This window comes from Nicotiana tabacum, chromosome 20 (assembly GCF_000715075.1).
Source record: "Nicotiana tabacum cultivar K326 chromosome 20, ASM71507v2, whole genome shotgun sequence".
Taxonomy (NCBI): Eukaryota; Viridiplantae; Streptophyta; class Magnoliopsida; order Solanales; family Solanaceae; genus Nicotiana; species Nicotiana tabacum.
This window is the reverse complement of record NC_134099.1, coordinates 122,738,461-122,765,460: the sequence shown is the minus strand read 5'-3', so window position 1 is coordinate 122,765,460 and position 27,000 is coordinate 122,738,461. Positions and strand designations below refer to the sequence as shown.

Genomic DNA, 27,000 nt, shown 5'->3' with positions numbered 1-27,000 from the left:
CGAAAAAGGATGCAAAGATCAAACTTGCATAAATGTCTAAACGAAAGTACGCAGAAAGGAAAACTCATACAATACTTGAGCAAAAATTATTTTTATTTACAACGAATGTGCCAAACGGCACAAGTACAAAAGTTGAAAAAAATAAAAGCTAATTTGCTGCATCTCCAGAACCCGGAGAAAGAGAAGCATTCGCGCCCTAGGAGAAGTGGGTAGATCTGCCGCCAGCTCAATATCTTGATGTTTATCATTTTGACCTTCAGCATCATCGCCTTCCGGTTCCTCTTCAGTTCCCGAGAATTTGAAACTGGAACCAGAAGAATTGGTAGCATTAGGCACGGCCGGAGGACCTCTTTTAGCAGTTGACTCCAGCTCATGGGCTTTAGCGATTTCGACAGCAAAGTCAATGACACCCGCTTTAGCCTCTTCCAATGGTTTTCTCCTCATGTTGTACATAACATATGTTTTTTCAACAACGAGGGAAGCCGCTCGGCGCTTGAGTTATTCTTTAAGTTGGTTAACCTCGGTGGAAAGATTTTTCTGCGTGGACCTAACGGATCGAAGAATGACATCGAGATCACGGATAGTAGATCTAAAAGTCTATTATACTCAATGATGTTCTTATAATTCTCCTCCAAATGGGCATACTTCACCCCGACAGCAACAACCTCTTCAGTTGTGGAGTTCAAGGCCGCCTCCAAATTCTTCAATCTTTATGCGCAGGTAGCCTCACGATCGGATGCAGTAAAAACAACGCTATGGACACATTATGCCATAGCCTCTTCAAATTCAACCCTCGACGGGCGGATCTCTTGGCTAAGGGTCTCTACTTCTTGCCCGCTTTGCTACAACCGAGCCTCCAACACAACAGCCTCAGCAACTTTGTCTTCCAGTTCTGATAGGGAGCAGCAGTTTAGTCCCGTTCGGCTAAAGGTTGATCCCATTCGGAGGTAAGTTCCTCCTTATCTCGAATCAACCTTTAGTCCTCAGAAGCAAGAAAATTGGCATGCGAAACAAAAAAGGCAAACTCAAAATATTACTAAATCAAAGATAAAAGAGACAATCAAGAAAACGAAGAATATACTTATGGGGCATTGTGCATAGCATTTTTCAACAAACACTCTCCTGAGAGAGTTTGTATCTTTTCCCTATCTTTTTCTGAATCCAAAGGCTTCAGATAGTTAGCAAGTTCCACTGGTCCGGACAACAAATTACATTTGGTAGAGACCGAGAGAGTAATGCTCCTCCTCTTTTGCGGATCTTCAGAGGAGCGGCATAATTTTGCCCCAAGTTCCCATAAACTGGGGACTGAGGGAGAGGAACATCCTCTTCTAGGACAACTGCGGCCGATAGAAATGATGTAGCAGTTGCTGGTGGTAAAGGAAGAGTTGGTAAAGAAGGAGATGAAGCTGATGGTGTTGAAGGATGAGAAGTGGATCCAGCAAGCGCAGTGCTGGTTATTGGTTGCTCGTCAACCAAAGACGGCAGGGACCCGGTACTCATCCTCACGGTACTGGGCGCAGCGACTGGGATCCGAAAATGGGAGTTTGCATTTTCCACCATCTCAAACTCCCCTAGAGCACTGAGGCATCGTCCTCAGTTAGTGTAACTAATTCAACAGATTCAGCAATCCGTTGAGCTGAGGAAGGTCGTCGTCTTCTACTTAGAGAAGCCCCATCCTTGCTAGTTTCCCCATCATCATCAATCATCACGGTGTCTATAGTCATCATGGTGCCTATGACTGGCCCAGGAGCACGGCTAGTCACCACCACTTTCGGAGACGACTCAGGGGCAGCAGCCTTCGCCCTCTTATTCGTTCCCCCGTCCATGGAGGAACGTCTTCTCTTTGGTTGTTTGTTCTCCGGTCGGGGACTCCGAGAAGAAGCACTCGCACCAGAAGCAAGCCCGGAGACACCTGTCTGTGTAAAGGCCTACTGCAGCAGCCTCGCCGCATCAGTAGGATTAGCCAAAACGTCCTCTTCGGGGACCAAAACTGATCCCTGTGGTAGACCTGAATTCAATAGAAGAGACGGGTCAAACAATTGCCTTATATGAAAAGGTAAAAAAGTAGATGAGTTTGACTTACCATGATTTTTGGCCTTTCACCCGTATTTGAGGGACAGTTCTTTCCATGTGCGGGTTTCGGGCATAGTAACGTTCAAATTTTTTTAGATCCATTGATCCAAGACTTCAACCCTAGATGGAACCCATCGAGTAGCTTAAATAAGTAAAAGAAGAAAGGTGAATAACGATGTGGAATGCTAGTTAAAGGAAGAAAAATATTAATGGTAGACTTACAGGTGCAGTTCCATAATTCTAGAAAGGCTAGAGCCGTGAACCGGGATGATGTCACTAGTGGCGACTGAAATGAACCTACTAAAATAACATTTGCTTGTTATAACTGCATCTTTCATTTATATGTTTATTGGTTTACCTATTTTAGTCATTTTAGTTTTTTTTTCTTCTGTAATAATATGTTTATTGTTAATGTAAGAAAGGAACTTATATACTCCACACGGTAAATTACTTGTACTGTTTGAGAAATATTTTGAACCTGCTAGCAAATTTAGTATTTTATTTACTTAAACTACATATGCCATTATTAGGATAATAATTAAAGAGTTGCTTACCAAAAAAAATCTTTACGCTTCTTCTTTTCTCTTTTCTCCAAGCTAGGTGGATAATTACTTAATTTTCAATGTCAATTTGTTACATGTATTAAAATTACTCCCTTCGATTGACATTAATCAAAAGGCTATTTGATTAAATTACCCTAAAGTTTTCCTTAAAATAATTACTTAATGGCTATATGTATGCCTCAGGGAGAAAGGGTCAAATGAAAAGAAAAAACATTATGTTTTCTTGTTCTTTTAATGTGAAAAATATTTCGGAAACAAATTTTTTGAAAAACTTGACGGGTAACAAGGACCAGAATTTGTGTAAGAAATTAAATCATATCCATAATGATTTGCATGAAAAGCCTCTACATTTATTTAAGCAGAGACCTTTAGGCAATGCCAAGAGTAACAAAATTTACGAAACTCCAAATACGGGGAAGTGCATAGTTAGCCACTAATTAGAAATGTCTTTACTCTTTAGTCACTATATAAAATGTATTTACTCTTTAGCCAGTACTTAATAAATTTTTACCTGTCCGAACGAAAATACCCCTATACTAGACATGGGTACTGTATAAATATTAAGGACATAATGTCCTTAACTTCATGAATACTGTGTAAATATTAAGGATAAAGTGTATGTATTTGCACCTTCCATTATTAAACTTTAGGACACCATGTCCTTAACTTCATATGTGTAGTGTAAATGTTACAGACATGGTGTCCTTAACTTCATGTGTGCGGTGCAAATATTAAGGACATAATGTCCTCAACTTTATGAGTGTTGTGTAAATATTAGGGACATGATGTCCTTAACTTCATGAATGCTATGTAAATATTAAGGACAAAATGTCTTGTATTTGCGCCTTCCGTTGTTAAACTTTAGGACATCATGTCCTTAACTTCATGCATGCAGTGTAAATGTTAAGGACACCAAGTCCTTAATTACACATCACTCATGAAGAAAGGGTAAAAACATCATTTCGTATTAATTTCAATAAAGTAGTGACTATTTTTGCTCAACATTAAAAATACTGGATAAAAACTAAATACTATATTAAAAAGTTGCTATCCTATGCCATTTCTACTCAAAATACCTATGCAAATGACAAAGAAATTGGGCCTATCTTTTTATTTTGGGGCTTTTTACACAAATAACCGGTTGGACTTATTATTTACGTTAAAAAACATATTATGAAAAAAGTACGTATACTGGTTGTTAGTTTGTTATTTTAAAGAGGAATAGGAAACAAATAAGAAGAATCTGCACAAGAAAAAGGGAGAAGAAGTCTATTTATATAGTAATCGATAGGACTTTCATTTTGCATAAAGTATTCAAGGAGATGAATCTACTAAAGTTACTCGAAGAATTCTAGGAGATCTATTAATTTAGAGAAATAAAAAAACAAGATTAATCAAAGAAAACATAAAAAACAAGAAAGTCAAAAAAGAATTACAAGATGATACATGTATTTGATATCTCTATTTTTTTAAAATAATGATAGAAATTAGAAAAAAGAAAAAGAAAAAAAGAAATAGTCCTATCGAAAGAAGCAAAAACAAATGAAAAGACAAAAAATAAATTTGAAAAGTTTGCATGATTCATGTATCTGATGGTAGAAAAATTATATATATAAGGAAAGAAAATGCTTAAATCATTAAGGGATAATTTGGAAAATGTAAATTTAAGGTGAGGATAATTTTGTCTTGAATAAATTAATTTTACGCTTCTGCTTCTTGGAAGAAGCTAGAATTTTTCGCTTCTTCCCAAAAGCAGAAAAATTAGTTCTGTTGTTTGCCAAAAGTACTTTTTTATTTTGGCCAAACATTTTAAATTTTTCAAAAATACTATTTTGACAAAAAAATTAATTTTGGCCTCCGAAAAGCTTGACCAAACATGCTCCTAAACTTTTCTAGAGAAAAGGATTATTTTCTTTTTACCAATACTAAACGTAAGTTGTCATATATTGACTCTCATTGATGTTACTATTTAAATATTCTAATTTAATCATGTGATTTTTTTCTTCAAAATTCCTCCCAATTTAGGAGGATATATAGTGTTTTAATACTTTTCCTCCAGTGTGACTCAAAATCAGGATCTAACGGTCATGGATAGAGGTGCTTTACCAACTGAGCAAGCCTCACTTGTCAATCATATGATTTTATACTTCTATATTTTGTGAATTGATTGGTCGACAATCAAATCAGACATATCTCCCCGTTTGGTTGAGCTTATTTTAAGTGATTTTTAAGCCATACATTATGAATTCTAACTTTTGGCTTTTGGTTTGTTTTTATTATTTTAGCTTAAAAAAATAAATACTTAATAACACCTTTTTACATTATTCAAACACTATAAAATGACTTAAAAGTTATTTTGGTTTAAAAACACATAAAATAAGGCAATACAAACAGGCAACAATTATCTCCTACTTAAATAAACTCCATTCGTGATAATTAAGGAGGACCCACTTCTACAAAAGAAAAAGGAACCACTGCAAAAAAAATCGGATGCAAATCCCAAGTAGATCCAACGGTTCATTAAACATCGTGGTGTACGTGTACGTGAAACCCTATTTTTGTTATAAAAATGAAGAATTTAATTCGATTTTCTCTCCTATTTACTACAGCAACGAAGAATTAAATTATCACTATATCTATTCCTTTTTCTACTTCTTCTTCCAAGTGCAGGATAACCCAAAGGGGTTGTGAGTTTTTTTCTACCAATTGGGGCTCTCCTTTCACCACTCCCATGGTGATGGTCTACAGGGTTCATAACTACTCCTCTTACTACATGACACTTACCTAGCCATGGGCGAATAGAGGTTCATCACTCGAGTTAGGGATAGCTCTTCTCCCGTCTCCTGGCACAGACACCGAAGACAAGCGATTGTCTTCCACACGAAAAGATTTACTTATCCCAAGCACACCTAATAGCGGAGGTAGAACTCCACGATGACCGAGTCAAGATCTCCATTCGAAGAAAATGCTCCAAAGTGAAGGGATACATGCAAAAATATGTAAAACCCTACTTGGGTAAGGTTATCCGCTCCGCCAAGTCGGGAACGATAATGTCCAAATCTTGACACTGGCAGTCTTCTTTCACAGCAGGAATACTAGAAGGACGGATGGAAGAAGGGTATACGGCTATACGCTAACAACCCATACATGAGGGTGAGAAGAATGATACTTCTCTTCAAAATCTTTGGTAATAAATAGACTCTTTGGGATGATGGTACTCACCGTAAGAGGAGCAACATCATCAACTTCACCTTTGTTCTTTGAATAACTATGGTTTCTGGAAGAAGAGGCTATTTTATCAGAAAAAGAGTTTTCTCTCAAAGAAGAAAGTTAAAGAAAGATTAAAGACGAAGTATGAGTTGAGTAAATAAAGTTTGACAAAATTTGGAATATTATGAAGTGTAAATGAAGGAGGTTGATGCATATAAGTAAATATATAGACGGCTAAAATCGTGACCATAATTACCTTGATAACGGGCAAAAGTGATGCTAAATCGTGGGATGACGCGTGTTCAGGGCATTAAATGCGAACAAACATGCGTCTAATCAACCGTCAAAAACTTTTCAGAGGTGGTCAGTGAATTTTCTGCCAAAGAAGGTATTTTTACCAACTTCCCGCTGACATAAAGTTATGCCACCAGAAAGCAGGGGGACTATCTGTATAGGATAAAATATATTTATATTAAATGATCGCATGAGAAAGTGATACGTGGAGTCGAATATAGAATATAGTTGAATACGAAGGCAATGATCCCGTCTGTTACCGGAGAGAATGATACTCATAAAGATTAAATAAATGCCTGCCATCCAATAGTATTTAATGAGAAATATTCTAAGCATTAAGTAACGACCCGTTACAAGGAATATGGCATTCACTGCCTGCCATTACACATTCTTCAATGGCCCTCATAATTGACATTAAAGTGGGGCTTGATCCTATGGCATTGTTCCCTGGGTGCAGCTATAAATAGTGAGCTCTATTATCATTGTAAAGGACACGGATTTTCTGACAAACATATGCTACACTCTATTCAAAGCTCAACATAAATTTATCTTCTTGTTTACTGATATCGTTGCTATTGTGCCCGGAAGCCCTGCTCCCGAAATTACTATTTCTGCTATTTTATCTTCATCTCAAGGCTAAGTATTATATTTTTGTCTAACTCATCTATTGTTTTAGGTTCAAATTAATTCACTTGTCTATAAACCACGTATAAATTTAACTCTACCGTCTTACGGGTAAATAAAGGGTACGAGGACGGTAAGGGTAAGGGGAGGGTTCCTTTAGGGTACTTTTCTTAAGAGGATTTAAGGGTATGGGATAAGGGTACTTTTACAGGTACCCTATCAGTACACCTACCTGTCCTAAGGGTGTGGTACCTGTACTTAGGGATAATTTTAAATTAAAAATAAAAAATTATATTTAAATACAAACAAACTTTAATGGATAAAAAAAATTCAATACTTACTAAAATAAATTATAATATACAAAAAATTTCAATAACGTCTATTGGTTCTTTGCTTGGAATTGATAGCACTCGTTCTTCTGCGTCCCTGCTGTCTCCGGTGGATAGTATTTTATAGGCATCGTCGTCTTTTTGAATTATTTTTGGAAGACCAAATCCTTCTCTTCCAATTTTTCAATAAGTCTTCATTTCCTTCGTTATGGCAAACATTATTTCTAACAGTTGTTCTAGGAAAATCTTGAAAAGTAGGATTATACGTTTCTTGTATGTAACGCCTAAACCTGGACTTGTTAAGATTTGTTTCAAAATGAGGACCCCTCCTCCCTCCTTAACATTACCCTTAGTCAATTTATTACATACTTTTTTTACCAGTTTAGTAGCCATTCTACTATTAAATAATTAAAATTACAACAAATAACAACACAAGTATAACAAAAATTAATGAGAAAATTAAAGGTACCCGTACGATATGGGTATCAATACGGATTGGTCCGGTACCTTAAGGGTGCTAATCGGACTGGTACTAATGGTATTTTTTTCGGTACCCTCCCATTACACTTACACTTTACCCAAATCCGAAACTCATATTTCTAATCCGAACCAGTACAATGCAGTACGATTATAGATACAAATTGGTACCGGTACAGGTAATACCCTCCCCTTGAATGTTTCCGAAGGGACTACTAACAATTGCAACTAAATGAGAATTAAAAAAAATTGAGAATTTAATTAAGGAAATGTTGTACCGATAATCATTTATCTCGTGCGTGTAAGTTTTGTCATACATAAATAAACTAGTAGGAGTTGCCCGGGCCCAACATGAAACTTTCCTCGATGGTGTGGTATGACTTTATTTTTTTTGGTGGAATGAAATTTTTTATTCATCTCCAAACAAGTACATCAATAGGAATACAATGAGAAAACTATAAAGTAGCTGACTATGCTTCTAACTATATAATGAAGACTGTACAATTCCTTTCTATCTATCTATATATTCTTTCTATCCATCTTCCATCATTTTCTTTTGTTCTCTTGTTTAATACTTCTACCATAAAAATCTTGCATTCTTCTTTAATTTGCTCACACACTTTATGTGGTCTAGGCACTGAACTCTTCCATACGGTTTCATTCCTACCTTTCCATACATAGTAGTTGGTTGCTGATAATGTTGCATATGCAAACTATCTGCTCAATTTTCCAGCCATCTTCCTTGCCACTCTTCTCCATAATAACAGCCCCTCCAAGTTTGTAATTCTAATATTTAGCCATTCTAATATTATACCAAAAGAACTGGCACTCATAGAATAGATGCTCTATAGTTTCCTGTTCATCCCCATACAACACACATAGACTATCAGTATTCATCCCTCTACGCCCCAGCCTATCATTTGTGAGTAGCTTCTTCTGCATAGTCAACCAGCAAATGAAGCTGTGTTTTGGCATGTTCTGCTCCATACCCATCGTCTCCATTGACATTTGCCTAGGGACCCTTGCAGCCATTCATATCCCTTTTGTATTGTATATTTCCCTGTACTTGACTGTCACCCCCTGTTTACATATCCTTCTGCCAATTTGTCTCTAACATATCCTTTTGTATGGTGTGGCTTTGTTATTTGCATCGCATATTGGCTCTTTACTCGTCCGAGGCAAACCAGCAGAGACTAAAGTAGCCCATCATGAAACTTTCTCCCAATTAAGAGACCATAATGCATTGACTATACATTTTAAAAAAGGAACATCTATGTGTTGATTAAAAAATTCCAGCATCAAGATATGTGAAAATTACCGCAATTTCTTATAATTTTCTCAAGAAGCTAAAACTTGCATATTACCTCTCACTATGGCCACCCACTGATCACGGAACATGCATCTGAATGACACGAGAACATCATATTACCTATTCGCTGCATAAAATATATGAATGACACCGTGCATCATGAGACTTCATTCTTTCAGCCAACAAATTAACAACAGATTTTGTGGAAGAATTGCATTTCTGTCGCTCCAATTCTTTCGTGCGTCATTGTAATAATATTGCCTCTTTTTTATCAACTTATATCTTCCCATAACTATCACACCGCCTGGGTTTCATTTCATCATTTCTCTCTTCTGAATATGGACGTTTATTTTTTGTCTGGAAGACATTTCTTGACAAGCTAATTACCGCAAGATAGCTGCATTTCAAATAGTTCAGAAAGAAAAAAATTTCCATTGACAATACAAAGATAGCTGAATACAGTATAATAAATTCAAAGATTAGCTGGTAACATCACAATTATCAACCCCCAAAAAAGATTGTAATAAGGAAAATGCTGGTAGACATAGGTAAAATGTCATTCATGTAAAAATAGAGTACAGGTAAACACAGATGTAATCTTTTTTAGTGGGGAAGTACAGAGGTATATTTTCAGTTCACTTTATGCCTAAAATAACTGTGGATACCTCATTTGAAAGTAATGCCTGAAAGATTCACTTTGAAATGAAGCAGGAGCAACACATATTGATCTATTCTAACATATATTAAAAGCATCATTAGGTAAACATAGATCTGTCTGGAGACTCTTATGGGATAAAATTTGATAAGCTTAGCCTTAATTTTAGTAGGTCTGCTCGTTTTACAGTCTTCTCTTGGGCTAACTTCTACTAAATTTAGCTTAAGGGGTTGATCCCAAGCAACTATACATTGATTAATATGGTGCCAACTTTATCTTGTTGTCTCAAATTTAGATTTATGGATCAGATGAATTCCAATTTATTTTCATCGTGCCAATCGACTAAGAACTCAACATGTAGCTTAAATGTGTTATACAATAATAAAATCTGCGTAAAGTAATTTAAGTACTAATTTTGATACATCTATACTTTGAAAGGCTTTACAAAATTACTATCGTCAAATACAGTGAAGCTCCTTTCTATTTTGAATTGTTTACACATTTTTAGTTTGAAAAAACTCACAAGACCCGAAAAAACTTAACCATTCCAGATTCTTCCTGGGCAAAAGAGAGCACCGAAGAACCATGAGAATGAATTCTTAATAGCAAAAATCCAACACATATGAAAACCAATTGGCGGAATATCAAATTGTCGCCGCCTATGATGTGCCTAAACTCAAATTACCAGGCCCTCCTTCCTAAGGAAAGTATTTAACCAAAAAGTGGAATTTCGATCAAAGCTTTAATTTAGAAGAACTCGGGTTACTGATAATCAAAAAATATATAAGAGAAAGTAATTTGACTAGCAATAAGATAATTAGAAGAAAATAAAGTAAACCAATGTATTCAGTTAGCCTTTCGTGTCTTTACAATTGACCCATTCTTTCCCTTTTATAGCTATCTTGGAAATATGCGCTTTGCCTTTGTCATAATAAGGCCATTATAGACATTAAATGCTACGTTACATAATCATTGTATTTTAATACAGATTCTCTAATGTTTTAGTATTTAATGCTCATTAAATACTGTATCTGTACTCTCTTGTGCTGTCAGATTCGTTCTCCTTGATTCTTGGACTTAAATAGGTACGGGCGTTGAATCTTTTGAGTATCCGCTCGTGCCTCCTCTTATGCCTTTGCTCGTATCTGTTGCAACTCGTACCTCTTTGCCAATCATAACTTTTTGACCAGTCTACGTGTCATGACATGTCATCTTCCAATCACTTTAATATGTAAATTCAATTTTTCTCAATACAGATAGTCCCCCCACTTGCCATTTATTCATCAATTAAATATTTGGGAAGTGGATTTCATTAAAACAGGAATTTTTGTCACCATTAATGCTCTTAATATGTGACACCCTTTTACTGGTTCTGTAACTTTGCAGCGTTTTTAGGGCTTTTTCACGGCTTCACTAATCATGAAGCGTCGGTTCTTATTATGACTTTTCCATCATTGCACCTTTTCCTTTGACGGTCGCTTCGCAGTATAAATATAGTTTTCTTCTTTGTCTTTATCACATAAAGTTCTCAAAATATTCAGTTCTTGAATCTTTGTTTGTTTCTTCCTCGTACTATCATATCTTCATCAAACCCTAGCCCTAGAAGGGTCCCCATAGTTGATAACTTCCCTAATGCCCCTAGTAGGAGCAGAAGAGGATGTAGGCTTCGTAATTTAGGATCTTCATCCTTGCGTGATTCCCACAATGCCCCTCGTGTATTTCTCTCATTATGTATTCTGTCTGAGAAGGTCTGAGGCATCTTGCTAAGGGACCACCAAATATTTTCCGACAAAGATTGCCTTGCTTTAAGCAATATCGAGCAACCTTTTTTCGAAGCGCGTGAGCTTTTCTCTTGTCTTCAAGAACGATACCATTTTGCAAAAAAGCAACAATCTCGTTCCTCCAATCCCACGTTAAGTTATTAAAATTTACCTCATTTTTATCTGGATCGAGCACTGAATGAAACAAATGTATTAAAAAAGCATTTTCATTGCTTGCCACGTCTTCTGTAGATGCGAGATTAGCTAAGGCATCCACCTCAACATTTTCATCTCTTGGTATTTGCGTAACCTTCCAGGTTTGGAATTGCCTGATTAGATCCCGTACCTTCTCTAAATAATGATGCATTCGTGCTTCCCTGGCGGTATAAGTCCCCAGCATTTGGTTAACCACGAGCTGCAAATTGCTCTTGATTACAATCTAATTAATGCCAAGTTCTCGTACCAGTTCTAAACCTGCAATCACTGCCTCATACTCTGCCTCATTGTTAGTTATAGAATGACAATTAATGGCTTGTCGAATGGTTTCACCCGTAGGTGGTACAAAAACGATCCCTAAGCCTGCACCATTTATATTAGATGAACCATCAGCAAATAAGGTCCAAATCCCTGGGTTAGCTCCGTTGAGCACATGCAATTCTTTTTCTGCTTCTAATTGCATCCTTTGGCTAAAATCAGCCACGAAATCAGCTAACACTTGAGATTTTATAGCAGTTTTAGGTTGGTATGTAATATCATATTCACTTAATTCTATAGCCCACTTAGCTAACCTAGTTGACAACTCATGCTTGTGTAATATATTGCGTAATGGATAAGCAGTTACTACAACAATATGATGACATTGAAAATAAGTCCTTAATTTTCTAGATGCCATGATTAATGCAAGTGCAAGCTTTTCTAATTGAGGATACCGCGTCTCCGCATCTAATAAAGATTTCCTGACATAATAGATCAGATATTGTTTACCTTGGTCCTCACGGACTAAAACAATACTTACCACTACTTCTGAGACAGCAAGGTAGATGAGCAGTCTTTCCCCAACCTTTAGTTTTGTGAGTAGTGGCGGATTTGATAAGTATGTCTTCAAATTTTTGAGTGCCTGTTGACATTCCTCATTCCATTCGAAATGATCTTACTTTTTAAGAGCTGAAAAGAATTTAAAGCACTTTTCTGATGATTTAGAAATGAATCTTCCCAAGGCTGCAATTCTTCCTGTCAATCTTTGCACTTCTTTTTTACTTGTAAGTATGTCAGGGATTTCTTCAATGGCCTTAATCTGTGTGGGATTCACTTCAATACCACGGTTAGAGACAAGAAAACCTAAAAACTTACCTGATGCAACATCGAATGCACACTTCTCAGGATTTAATTTCATATTAAACTTTTGCAAAATCTGAAATGCATCAGACAAGTATGATATATGATCCCCTGAATGTTGAGTTTTGACGAGCATGTCGTCTATATAGACTTCCATAGTTTTCCCCAAATGTTCTTGAAACATTTTAGTCACTAGTCTTTGATATATTGCACCAACATTTTTGAGACCAAAAGGCATTACTTTATAACAGTAAGTCCCCCTGTCAGTTATGAAGGAAGTTTTTTCTTCATCTATCAGAGCCATTTTGATCTGATTGTATCCTGAATACGCATCTAAAAAACTTAATAATTCATGTCCTGAAGTAGCATCAATTAGTTGATCTATATGTGGTAGTGGAAAAGAATCTTTAGGACATGTTTTTTTAAGGTCTGTGTAATCTACATAAACTCGCCACTTACCATTCTTCTTCTGTACCACAACAGTATTGGCTAACCAATTAGGATACTTTACCTCACAGATAGACCCAATCTCTAGTAATTTTTGAACCTCATCTTGAATCACCTGATTTTTGAAAGTTTCTTGCTTTCTCTTCTTTTGTTTGACAGGAGGATACGATGGGTCTTCATTTAATTTGTGAGTCATTACCTCCGGTGGTATTCCTGTCATATCAGAGTGGGACCAAGCAAAACAATCCACGTTAGTTTTCAAAAATTCAATCAACTTACCTTTCATGTCCTGGCTTAGATTGGCCCCTACGTAGGCTTTCCTATCAGGCCATTGTGCAAATAACACCACAAACTCCAGTTCTTCAATTGTTGTCTTGATATTTTTGTTTTTCTCTGGTTCTTGAATGGTATCTGGCCTTAAGTCCACATCTGTTCGCCCTTATTCAGTTGAGGTTTGTGTTGTGGTACCCTCAACTGGATTCTGTGATTGTTATTTTTCTTCGTTTCTCGTACTTGAATCCGCTATAGAGTTGATGCTCCTGGATGTATGTTGGTCCCCACGGATTTGACATATTCCCCTTGGTGATGGAAATTTAATAACTTGATGTAAGGTTGACAGAACGATATCCATCTCGTGGATCCATGGTCTCCTAAGGATCATATTGTAAGCCATATCCATATATATTACCTGAAACTTTGTATCTTTGACAACTCCTTCTGCGAATGTAGTAAGTATTACCTCTCCTTTTGTCACGGCACTGGAATTGTCGAATCCAGATAGAGTATGCGCCTTTGGTATTAATTTATCTTCAGCTTGCATCTCACGTAAAACTCTTAACAGAATAATGTTCACGGAACTACCTGGATCAATGAAAACTTGTTTTACATTAGTATCATGTACAAGTAGAGATATTACCAGTGCATCGTTATGAGAAAATAATACACCATCCGTATCTGCATCATCAAACGTAATGCTTTCTTCCTCTAAGACATGTCGCACCCGTTTCCCTTGGGTTATTATGACTTTGGAAATTTTATTGGCTGTTGTGTACGTCATACCATTTATGTCTTCATATCCACTTATAACGTTGACAGTCCTTTTGGGAGAAGGTGGTTTAGGGGGCTCCTGCCTATTCTTCATGTATGCTTGCTTACCTTTCTCACTGAATAACTCGGTGAGATAACCCTATTTTAATAAATGTTCAACTTCACTTTGTAAAAACCTACAGTCTGCCGTTTTATGCTCGTGATCGTTATGAAATTCACACCAATGATCAGGATTGTGCCTGTTTGGATTCGATCTCATCTCTTTTGACCATCGTACCTTGTCACCCATGCTTCTCAAAACAACTACGAGTTCAGAAGTGCTCATATTGAAATTATAACCGCCAAACCTCGCCTTCAAGTTTCTATCATCATCTCGTGACTCACGCGTGTTTCGATCATTCCCAAATCTTGATGACGAGCCCGACTCTCTATTCCTCGACCTGTGATCATACATTTGATCGTCCTGTTTTGACTGTGAGTCTTTTCTTGCTGGTCCCACGTATGGTTCGTACCTATTTTTACCGGACCTTTTTTCGATTTTCGCCCATCTCGAACTTACCTTTTCTTCTTTTTGAGACAGTGAGATAATATCTTCCTCTATTCTCAGCTTCGTGCTATACCTATTGTAAACATCATTCCATGTTGTAGCTGGGAATTCACGAAGACTTTCCTTGAGTCGCCTCGTAGCTTCTGAGCTTTTTTCATTCAAATTACTTGTGAAGGCTATAGCTGCCCAATTGTCAGGTACACGCGGTAATATCATTCTTTCACGTTGGAATCTGTCCACGAACTCTCTAAGCAATTCTAATTCCCCTTGCTCGATTTTGAAAATATCTTCCATTCTTTTTTCGTCTTTTTGAGCTCCCGAGTGTGCTTTGATGAAAGAATCTGCAAGCTTAGTAAAAGAATTTATAGAATTTTCGGGTAAAAGAGATTACCATGTTAATGCATCCTTAGTGAGTGTTTCACCGAATTTCTTGACCAATACTGATTCGATCTCCTGTTTGGTCAAGTCGTTGCCTTTTACGCCTGTTGTGAATGCAGTCGCGTGGTCTCGTAGATCAGTTGTTCCATCGTATTTTGGAATATCGGGCATTTTGAATTTCTTTGGAATTGGGAGGGAAGCAGCACTTGGCTTCCAGGGTTGTTCCGAATATTTATCCATATCTATCCCTTTGATTACGGGCGGCACCCCGGGTATTTGCTATATGCGGTCACCTTGCTCCTTGAGTTGTTTCTGCAATGTTAGTACTAAATTTTGTAAATCAGAATTGACTAAGTTACCCGGTACTCCCTCTTGTGATTCGCTGGGGGTTCCACCACTACCTGAATTAACAAGCCCAGAGCGAGGGTTCTCCAAAGTGTTGTTATTTGGGGTGGGTGTGGGTGGTGCAGCTGGTAACTGGCTAGCAAAAGCCTCAAGAGCTTTATTGACCTGTTCAGCAATTAGTTTTTACAAAGCTTCATCGATAGCTTCAACATTTTCAAATTGAGCATTTCCATTTGCATGATCTTATGTCTCTACTCGTATCTGTTGCAACTCGTGCCTCTTTGCCAATCATAACTTTGTGACCAATCTACGTGTCATGACACGTCATCTTCCAATCACTTTAATATGTAAACTCAATTTTAGCCAATACAGGAAGCAACAAATTAACCGAAAGATAATAGTAAAAGTCTAATCGAAGGCCTAATTCGTTGAAGAATTTTCTCAAACGCCTACAGAGCCAAATGAAACGGAAAAACACAAGATGAGAACAAGGAAACCCAGCAAAAAACAACGATCAAACTGCAAAATCCAAATGAATTACAGAAAATTGCAAAATAATTATGAAATAAAATAACTGAAAACAGCAGTAACATAACCCTCACCTGAGATAAGAAAAAGCACCGTCAAAAAAATTTAAGAACGAAGAGCAGGTAGAGATAGCAGAAGTCCTAGAGAGCAAAACCTAAAAACTGTTCCACTGATAGAAAATGAGACTACACGTGTTGTCCCACCAATATAAGTGTCAGCACTAGAAATACGTTAAATGACAACAATACCCTCAAATAAATTGTTAATTTCAAGGAAGCACACATGTTGATCGAGACGTGCCTGCTATTCCCTCTTATTATAAGTAGTAATGTAGAAAGAGAATTGACCTCTATTTACAGAAGTGATCCAGTACATAACAAGATTTTGGGCCTTGTTTTTATTTACAATTTTGATCAGAACCAGAACTTTTTCATGTTATACCAAATTGACGTGAAGTCTAATAATTTTCAGCATGACTGCAAATCCCTCCTTTCACACCCTTTATATTTGAACTCGGTCACCATTCTCTGGTCAAGTTTGAAATGACAAGAAGACTTAGAATTATCCTTTCAGTTCATGATCTTTTGAACCGTTTAAAACTCAATTTGTTTTCCAAAATGATCTTTTCCTTGTATACTAGAATTATTAATATACTTTATAGCTGCCTGCTGGATATTAAATTTACAATCACTGTCACGACTTTAATTTCCAAACACATATTATAAAATCCAAAATATTAGAATTTACTTAGAGAGATCCACAATTCTTGAAATTTTATTGTCTTGTTGCATTATATAATTGCCATCTAGAAGCCTATTAGAAATCGTCTAGTTTAGTATGAATTTAACACATCTGCTCTTTGACTAATTATATTTGCCATGTTTTATCATGTTATAGTCTTTCTAACAAAAAATCAAGTATATATAAAAACCAGCAAATTTTGCACCATTGTTTCCTTGAAGCTTCTAAGTTCTATCAAATGCAGTGAAATTATCAGTTTCCTCTTTTTCTCACTTTCCTTCTGATTTCTTTGGAGATTGATAGTGACAGAGCTAATAGCACTATAAATTTTAGATTGATGGCTTTAAAATTATATGTCTAGGACACTTGAAGAGTGATATATTTTCGTTGGAAATTATTTTGTTGGAATATATATAAATATAATATAATTTCAAAATTCGTGGATCTCTGATGATAGGCTATAATTACGTATTTTAGTCGCTTATTACACTCTAATTTACTGCACTTTAATTGAGTTTGAGCTTTAATCGCTAGTGTCTTGCGCTAATTGTGTGTTTTATGCCTTGTAGGAGTGATTCCGAGCTATATAGATGTTATGGAATAAATTCAAGTGATTTGGAGCTTTGAAGTCTGAGTAAAAGTTCAAGGAATTAAGCCGGGATCGTGTCAGGGGTCAACTTTGTTAGTTAAGAATAAACGAAGACTCGAGTAGGTATATTGCGCACTGTCTAGTAAAATGCACATAACCTTTTGCTTAGGACTCCATTTAGGCTCCACGATATATGGTTGGAAATTTAACTCAAAGGGCTACAATTTTCATGTTTTATGTTTTTCTAAATTCCAAACAAAACAGGGTGAAAAGTGCGCGTCAATAGCGCGGCCGCGCTCGTCAGGCAGAATACTGGGCAATATGCGCGGCCACTAGCGCGGTCACGAGCGTGGCCGCGCTAGTCAAACCCGGGAAAATTGTCCCTTTTTACATTGGAGAAGGTATAATTGTTTGGGCCCAACCCTACTTGGTATATATACATGGAAAAACGGTATTTTGAGGGAAGAGACCAATTTTTGATACAGATTCGACCTAAGGAGGCAGAGACACAATAGGAGCAAGACGGAGAATTCTTCTACGAGTTTTTCCTTCCTCTTCCTATTTTTCATCATTGGTTATGACTTTTAGTATTGCAGTTTTACATACTATTATGAATAGCTAATTTGTTATCTAGAGTTTTGATATAACCTTTTGTAGGATAAATTCTTGTTATGTTTTTATATAATTGAGCCGTAGCTTTTCTCTATTTGTTCAACTACGTTTATATTGTGGTTGGTTGAAAAACTCTCAATTAGTTGTGCCTATTTAGTATGTATTACCCGGGAGAGAGTGTATATTTAGGTAGTTGTTGAACAACATCACTCCCGACGTATGTGAGGAATCAATAACCAAGGGTTTAAAGGTGGGATTAGGGATAACGAAACCTTGGGTGCGATCTAAGTGAGCTGTAATTAAAGCCAACTAGTGTAACTCGGGAGAGTATGTCTAGTAAATTGTAGTAATTACTCGGGAGAGAATTACAACACGCATAGCGCTCATGATCGGTAGAGAATACTTAGGCGAAATTATAGAAGACATAGCGGGAAGGATTCCGACGATTAGGAAAATCATAACTCTAGACCTCCTTAATCTTGTCTCTAACCCTTAGCATCTGTAGTTGTTAATTTACTATTTTAATTTATTAGTTAATTAGTTAAACACAAGAATCTTAATATCTATAAGTTAGGAACTGTTCAAACTTGTCTTCTTGGTGATAGTGAACAGCTGTAGCTAAGCCTTAGTTCTCTATGGGATTCGACTCCGGACATATAAACCGGATTATATTTGCAATGATCGCTTAGTCCTTTTTATAAGGCATAGTTGAGCGTGATCAAATTTTGGTGCTGTTGCCGGGGAACTAACGGTGTAGTTGTAGGTGTACATATTGCTAGGTTTCAAGTTTGAACTTTTATTTTATTATTTGATTTTTTTTAATTTTAGTTTTATTTGTTTATTTGAGAAACATGGCATCATGGAATTATGAGAATTTTGATGTTGGTAATTCTACTTTTAATCCTCCTTATGCAAATTGTGAAGGAATTCACCCAAGGCGAAATTATCAAAATATTTCCGAGAGTGAGTTTTGTGCACCAACTCAATCTTATGTGTGGAATGTGTGTGATATGTGTGGTGATCAAGATGATCACTTTCATGGTTGTGCTTATAGTTCTTATCTTCCCCCAACCCCTTACTTTGATGGTTTTTTTTTTTTTGAAGTTAATAGGAGCAAAGAACCCAGGTATGAGAACCTGAAAGAGATCGAGGATATGCTAAAGTGGCTTACGGAACAATATGATGAGATACAACTGCGGGTACAAAGGCAAGGGGAAACTATTCACAACTTAGAGGCTCAAGCGATTAAATTAATTGAACCTTGTAAAGCGCAACAAGTTGACATTGTGGATAGTAGCCAATATGAGCATGAATTGGCTGTAGAAATTGCCATTTTACTGGAGGATTTAAAAAAATACGAGGATGAGCTAGAGGAGGATGCTAGAGTAGAACACCAACGATCAATCTCACTAGATTTTGAGGATGTCGATGTTGTAGAAGAGATACTAGAGTCAACCAAGGATATTGAGGACACATATTTAGTTGACTCTATTGTCATTAGTATTGAGAATGTAGACAGTCCCAATGTTCATGTAGTTGAGCGCATTGGTCCTCACTCCAAGCTTTTTTCCCACATTGTGTTTAGATGATGATATGGAAATAGAGTTGTCCGAGCCATTTGAGGAGTCAAGAAATGAGGAACAAAGTGCTTACATTCTGGAATTCTTCTTGCCAGAAAGTCGGGATTACACACCTCATCTAAAGGCCAGAAGTGCAGAATACTATATTATTTTATTGGGTCAGTCAGATTCGTTCCACCACCCCGGGAGCATGATCATAGAGCATAATCAAAACTTGGGGTCCGATTCATAAGTTCAAAGTGGAGGCAAAAAGTGATTCATGTCGTGCCGCGACATTAAATCCAGCGCCTGTTGGGAGGCAACCCAGCTTTATTGCTTTCTTTTATTTATTATTTTTTTAATTGTATTATTTTTGTAGTGTCAATTTTTTATTTTCTAGGAGCATGGAAAGCAAAGGTATTGGAAGGATGCAACAACAAACTAAATGGTTGGAACTAAGTGTGAGGTACCCGCACGAAGGACCAAGCTTGGGAGAAGTCTGAGTACCCCATGAGCTGCTAGTGCTTCGGCCTTTGGTCTACCAGGGAGTTTCTTTTACCCTCTTGTATGTATGGGTGTGCATTGGGGACAATGTACAATTTTAAGTGTGGGGTGAGGAGATTGTCTGAGTGACTTTCTATGATATTTTATTATGTTATTAATTGAATATTTTTTTAAATAGAAAAAATTAGACTTTTCCCGACGATGGATCTATTAGACAATTTTCTTGAGGGATTTAAGTCTAATGAAAAAATAAAATAAAACAAGAGTTTCTTTTGTTAGGTAGTGTAGCAATTCCCCCTTGGTTTTTCTTTGTGCCGCGGTTCTTTCCAAGAGTTTTATTTGAACCGGATGTAGTTAGTTTTTTTAAAAATATGAGCCATTGTGTTGTGTTTTGAAATGAAGCAATATCTCTTGACTTTGTTATGCCTTGAGAATAGTGAGTACTTTGGTTGTGACGTTTAGGCTCAGTTTTTAACTCTTGTAAAAGTATCTTAAATTGTATGATCTTAACTTTGCTTAACTTCTTTGACTAGTGTCTATGAAACCAATCCTGAGTGAGTTATGTGCCATGTGTATCTAAGAATTTGTTACATTCTGTGCATTGCATTTGATGCCTAGAACTTGCCCTGTATGTTTGCAAAGCGAAATAGTAGTTTTGTTTGGTCTTGGAAGTGATATAGGCGTTTCCTTGTTGAGCCAGATATGTATATTTTACCCACCTAATTATTATGTATCGTAGTTAACCCCTTTGAGACTGTAATCTTGTTTCTTTGGCAACCACATTACAAGCCTTACCCATTTGTTTAAATTAATCATCTATTTGAACCTTTTAACCTCTCATGAGCACTTGAATTATTATGAACTATGTAAAAGTTAAAGTGTGAGGTAGTTGGTTTGGTTTTTGATTGGAACTAATGAAATAAGGAGAAAGGTGCTGTGCTTTAAAAAAAAAAGTAAGAGCCACTTGAATTGGAAAAAAAAGAAGAAAAAAAAGAAAAAAAGAAAATAATTAGATTGTTGTGGAAAAAATAATTCCTTGGTAAGTGATAGCTCTTGATGTAAGTGTGCTTAAAGAAGAATGGGGTAATATACATTGATGTGAAGGTGGAGTTTTGGTTTGACATAAGTATGAGGTTTGAATGTTAAAGTATATGTATTAAAGTGCTTAGGGAGGTGTAGTCACTCTTATATTTAAATGTATCCTACCCGCCCCGTAGCCTACATTACAACCAAATAAAGTCCTAATTGATCCTAGATTGAATGAGCTCGATTAGTGGAGTAGTACACTACGGGCAAGATTGTGGTGCATCTTTTGTGGCATATGAATGTTATTTCTGAGAGTGAGTGAATTCTTTCTATCTTGAGTTCCTAAGTATTCTTAAATTTTATTGTGTGGAACTACTCTCTTTAGTTGTGTGAGGGCACTTGCCTACTGTCTAGTAAAATATACATAACGTTTTTCTCAGAACTCCATTTGGGATCCACAATATATGGTTGGAAAGGTAACTCAAAGGGCTACAACTTTCATGTTTTACGTTATTCCAAATTTCAAGCAAAACAGGGTAACAAGTGCGCGTCAATAGCGCAACCGCGCTTGTCAGACAGAATACTGGGCAATATGTGCGGCCACTAGCGCAGTCACGAGCGCGGCCGCGCTAGTCAAACCCGGGAAAAGTGTCCTTTTTCACATTGGAGAAGGTATAATTATTTGGTCCCAACCCTACTTGGTATATATACATGGAAAAACGGTATTTTGAGAGAGGAGACCAATATTTGACACAGATTCGACCTAAGGAGGCAGAGACACAATAGGAGCAAGGCGGAGAATTCTTCTACGAGTTTTTCCTTCCTCTTCCTATTTTTTATTGTTGGTTATGACTTTTAGTATTGCAGTTTTACATACTATTATGAATAGCTAATTTGTTATCAAGAGTTTTGATAGAACTTTTTGTAGGATAAATTCTTGTTATGTTTTTATATAATTGAGCCGCAGCTTTTCTCTATTTGCTCAACTACGTTTATATTGTGGTTGGTTGAAGAGCTCTTAATTAGCTGTGCCTATTTAGTACGTATTACTCGGGAGAGAGTGCATATTTAGGTAATTGTTGAACAACACCACTCCCAAAGTATAAGAGGGATCTATAACTGCGGGTTTAAAAGCGGGATTAGGGATAACGAAGCCTTGGGTGCAATCTAAAGTGAGTTGAAATAAACAAAGCCAGCTAGTGTATCTCGGAAGAGTGCGTCTAATAAATTATCGTGATTACTCGGGAGAGATTTACGGTAAAAGGAGTGCTCATGATGGATAGAGATGTTTTGGTGAATCTATATGAAACATAACCGGAAGGGATTACATTAACAGGGGAAATCACTACCTTAGAACCTTCTCATAATTGTTTACAACTCAAGCATAGTTAGTTTCCAGCCGTTTATTTACTTTCAGTCTTAGTTATTAGAAATACCATCAACTGTTATTTACAACGTTTGGGGGAAATTGATTTTATAGAATTTAGTAAGTCCAACGAAAGTAATTGATAGGTTAGTTCCCTGTGGGTTCGACTCTGAGCATAAATACTCAGATTATATTTGCAACGTCCGTGTGTCCTTTTATAAAGCATAGTTGGGCGTGATCAAATTTTGACGCCGTTAATCCAAACATATTTCCTTGTCTTGTTCGTGTGATTTATTTACCTCTTAGAAATTGACATGTGTGCAAATAAGCATTGACTTGAGATGACTGTCAATTTTCTCTAAATTTGTCCCCTAAAATTCATTAAACTCAACCTTGTGTAATAAAAAAATCAAACTCCCCTAAATTAGAAACAAAACTCCCTGTTCATTAATTTCCTCCCCAGTTACAAGAGGACCGAGGTTACATTGTAATGGTAGGATTCTGTTTATTTTCTTTTAATTTTGTTACCTACCGTTAGCTTAGGGATCAAAACTGCATCATTGGTTTAATTGAAGGTCATATATGCACCAATCAAATAACTCGAGGATAACAAATGAAATAAATCAATAATTCAAGGGCTAACATAACTCTAGTATTTTTCCTTTTCTTTCTTGTTTCTCGTTATAAAATGTTCTGAGTGACGTGGTACTAACGTGGCAATAGCATTTGCCATGTGACATGGTGTTGATGTGGCATGCCAAGTTAGGATTTTAGCTGATTTGGCATGCCACGTCATCTTTCTCGTTCCAGAAAATGAGTTTTCCAATTAGTTTGATTTTTTGATTACATGGGGTTGAGTTTAATGATTTGGTAGGTGACAAAAAATTGATATAGTGACTTTTGTAAGATGAATATTTACTAGGAAAACCACCCAAAAAATTCGAAAAAGTGTGTATTAATAATGCTGGTATTAATTATTCATGCATTAGTTATGCTGAAATTATTTTTTATTTATTGTTTGATTTGGTGTATTAAAAGTTACATGCATTGCATAATTATTTTAGAAAATTATTTATATATAAAAATACACTCCAAATTCTTTAGGAATAATTACATTAATTTGGTCTATACATTTTGTACAATTGCTGATCCAAGACAGTGTGTCCATGGAACAATTGGCCTCACAAGAGAGGAAGAGGAAGAATCCCACGATTGTAGGGAAAAGTACTTTAATTTTCAGAAATGGAATTGCGATTTTTAACATTCTTTTTGTTGTTAAATATGATATTTTAATAGAAAGGGATGATTAATTGAAAGAATTTAATATTAAAAAATGGAGTGGAAAAAAATTAAATAAGGCAATTTTATCAACCTGTATCTTATTTTTTTTTTTTTTTAATTTTAAGCTCCACTGTAGGGAGATCATTCATTCCATTTTAAAAGGATGATTACAAAGAGAGGTCAGAGGACCCTCACACCAAAATAAGTTGAGGTGCATTTCACCCACAGCCCTTCCAACAAAAATAATCTGTTACTTAGCTTACAAAGAAGTTCGCCTTGTCATACCTAATCCTAATACTAGGCATTTGGCATCTGTCTAGATGGTAATAACCTATTGCCAACTTGGGTAGTTGATGCCATTCTAAAATTAATTGTCGCTGTCCAGAAGAAGATGCATTTTTAGCCAAGATATCCGCTACATAGTTGGCTTCCCTTAGGCAATGTGAAATGCTGCAATTAACTTGGGAAAGGATCTGTGATATATCATCAATCACTGTTTTGAGCTTCATATTTCTGGTGCTTCTCATCTTCAGCATGTCTGCGATGACCAAGGAATCTATCTCAATGATACATTCTTGAAATCCATTTTGCAAACACCATTGGATTCCAAATTTTGCAGCTAGTGCTTCTGCTTGGTTGTTATTGGTGCACGAGATTGGCATGGAGAAGGCCATTATCATCGTTCCCTGATCATCTCTAACGATGCCTCTAATTCCTGCCTTCTCCCTTGTAAAGCTTCCATCAGTATTGATTTTAACTTTTCCATTGGGAGGCGTCATCCACTTTACAATTTTCCATATGGGAATTGGTCTTAGCCTTTCCACAGCATCACAGAGTTCGCCCCAAGTATTTCCCAGTGAGCATTTTGGGAAGGTCAAACTTGTAGCTAATTGAACTGTCCACCATATTTGATGCTCCATTCTTCTATGCCACATCTTGTTCTGTCCACCGTATTTACATACACACCTCTGCTTCTATAACTCCCAACAGATTACAATAGGGGTTATTTGCAGGACCAATTTATGAAAAACATTTCTTGATTTTGTTCTCCACCACCTACTTAGCATGTCCTTCACTGTTTCATTTCTGTACTGAATACCCAGGGGACCTCCAAATCATTTCCACAGATGTACCGCAGCTTCACTATCCACATGCTGGATAGTTTCCCTTTTTTTAATATTGCAACAGAAACACATGGAAACAGAGTTTATTCCAAACCTTCCGATTGTGTCATCGAAAGGTAGTTTCTTTTGTACCAATCTCCACACCAGGAAAGAGATTTTGAAAGGTAGGTATGAATGGCATACCTTGCTTCTGATGTTATCTGTTTGCTTATGCTGAATAAGTTCTCGAGCAGCAGATTTGGTTGAGAAATAACCATCCTCTTCTGGTTCCCACATTGCATAGTCTTCTTGGCAAGCCTTCCCAATTGGTATATTGGCAATCTGCTGAACGATGTCTATGGGAAGTATATCTGCCAATTTTCCATAATTCCAATTGCCTTCTATGATGTAGTCATGTACTCTATCTTTAGCAGCTCTTGACTGATTAGGAATCAAAATTGCTAAGGCTCCCTTCGTTGTCCAGTTGTCCCACCAACTCTATCTGTATCTTATTTACATTAATGAAAAACAGGTAAAAAGAATTCTAATCAAGCATAAAATTTGAAGGGGCAATTTTATCTTTAACTAAGCTTTTGCATGTATTAATAATCTTGGTATTGCTAATATTAGGATATGTTATGTATTAAATACACAGAATAATAACAAATAAGATGTATAACTAATGCTTCATTAGTTATACATAAATTAAAAAGTGTATCAAATAAAATACTACTAACATACAAAGCTAATGCATACATTATTTTTTGTAATGCAATCTACGGACGACCTCAAGAGTCAGAAGCTTAGCTCGTAGATTTAGCTCAACTTGCTAATTACTTGATCTTGTTTAGGGTCCAAGAATAAATTAAAGACCATCGATCTTAGACCCCTCTATTTAGAATTTAATCACCATAACGTACAAATATATAGTTGATAGTAGGCGATATAGTTGATATTTATACCTTAATATAACCATATTTTGTTGTTGTTTTATAGATAAATTGCCAACAAAATGCTCTAAATAGTGTTCTTTTGTGTAGCAGGGAATATTAAATGAGAGGAAACAACATGGAGTGTTTTGGAGGCGATAATGTGAAAAAAAACACCCACTCGAGAAGTACCCGAACACAAAGAAGCACAAATGGCCTGGGCAAGAAGGCCACCGCGACCGCGGTGAACCGCGGCAGGTTACTGAAGTGAGGCAGAAAGGTCAGCTTTCACCGCGGTCGACCGCGACCGCGGTGCACTGTTCACGCAGCTGGAAGTTTGAGGACCAAAGTGTAATTTCGGGGAAACTTTTGTAAAACCCTAAGCTTTAGAAACTCGCCCAACTGAAGGGGGAAGCTAATTTTAGACTACTTTTGGAGGAAGAACAAGTGTGAGAAGATCAACAAAATATTAGAGTTTTTCTATCTCCTTTTAAGTCTTGCAATTTACATTATGAACAATTTAGTAGTTTTCTCTTGTTTTGTTATGAGTAGCTAAATACTTATCTAGGGTTGATGGAACCAATTGTTGGTTGAAGTTTTGACTCAAGTTGTTATAATCGAGCCGGATTTATGATATGATTGTTCAACTACGTTTTGTATGGTGATTAATTGAATGGGCCCTTGGTTAATCGTATCTAATTACCTTATATTGCTTGAGAAAGAGTATTAGGTTAGACAACAGTTGAACAACACCACTTTTGGGTAATTGAAGAGATTTACTTGAACTTAAAAGTGGGTTTAGAGATATCAAAACTTTGGTGGGATACTTTAGAGTTGCATAACTATTGTCAGCTAGAGTAGTTCGAGAGAATGCTCTAGTAAATTATTGTAGTTGACGAGAGATAATTACGATAACCCATAGCTCTTAATCCTCATAGAGTATTATGGCGAGATTATAGCGGAAGAGTCAGGACCTAAACTAGCAATTTGAAAAATCACTGCCCTCGACCTTTTTACCATTGAATTATCTTTGTTTTGGCATATCGTTGTTTTTAATAGTAGTCGAAGTAGTTAAACAAAAAACTAATCGTTATTGATAAAAAATCTTGCATCTAGAGATTGATTGAGTTGATAATAACATTGCCGAAGAGGGTAATAGATAAGTTAGTTCCCTGAGGATTCGTTTCCGGACTTAAAAATCGGATTATATTTGCAGCAACCGCTTTGTCCTTTAAAAGGCATAGTCGGGCGTTATCAAATTTTGGCGCCGTTGCCGGGGAACTATTGTCACACCTCCTTTTTGCGCGCCCGGCCCCGAAGGGTTAAATGCGCGAGGAGAGTTTTTCCAATTTAAGTGACAATATTCGAA

General features: G+C 36.5%; 1 protein-coding gene across 1 annotated transcript; it reads right to left on the bottom strand.

The window, feature by feature from the left end:
- Positions 1-23,853: 23,853 nt before the first annotated feature.
- On the bottom strand, positions 23,854-25,578 carry LOC142174525 (uncharacterized). The gene is made up of 3 exons (XM_075240335.1): positions 25,540-25,578; positions 24,907-25,200; positions 23,854-24,573 (listed from the first exon to the last, which is right to left on the bottom strand). The coding sequence occupies exons 1-3, from the start codon at positions 25,576-25,578 to the stop codon at positions 23,854-23,856; spliced, it is 1,053 nt and encodes a 350-aa protein (XP_075096436.1).
- Positions 25,579-27,000: the final 1,422 nt, after the last annotated feature.

Bases quoted from the DNA above. Each gene is read 5' to 3' on its own strand.
- LOC142174525 (XM_075240335.1), bottom strand. From the start codon at position 25,578: ATGGTCTTTAATTTATTCTTGGACCCTAAACAAGATCAA. The intron at 25,201-25,539 runs GTAATTAGCAAG...AGATACAGATAG, and splicing joins TGGACCCTAAACAAGATCAA to AGTTGGTGGGACAACTGGAC. The intron at 24,574-24,906 runs GTATGCCATTCA...TGGGAGTTATAG, and splicing joins CAGATAACATCAGAAGCAAG to AAGCAGAGGTGTGTATGTAA.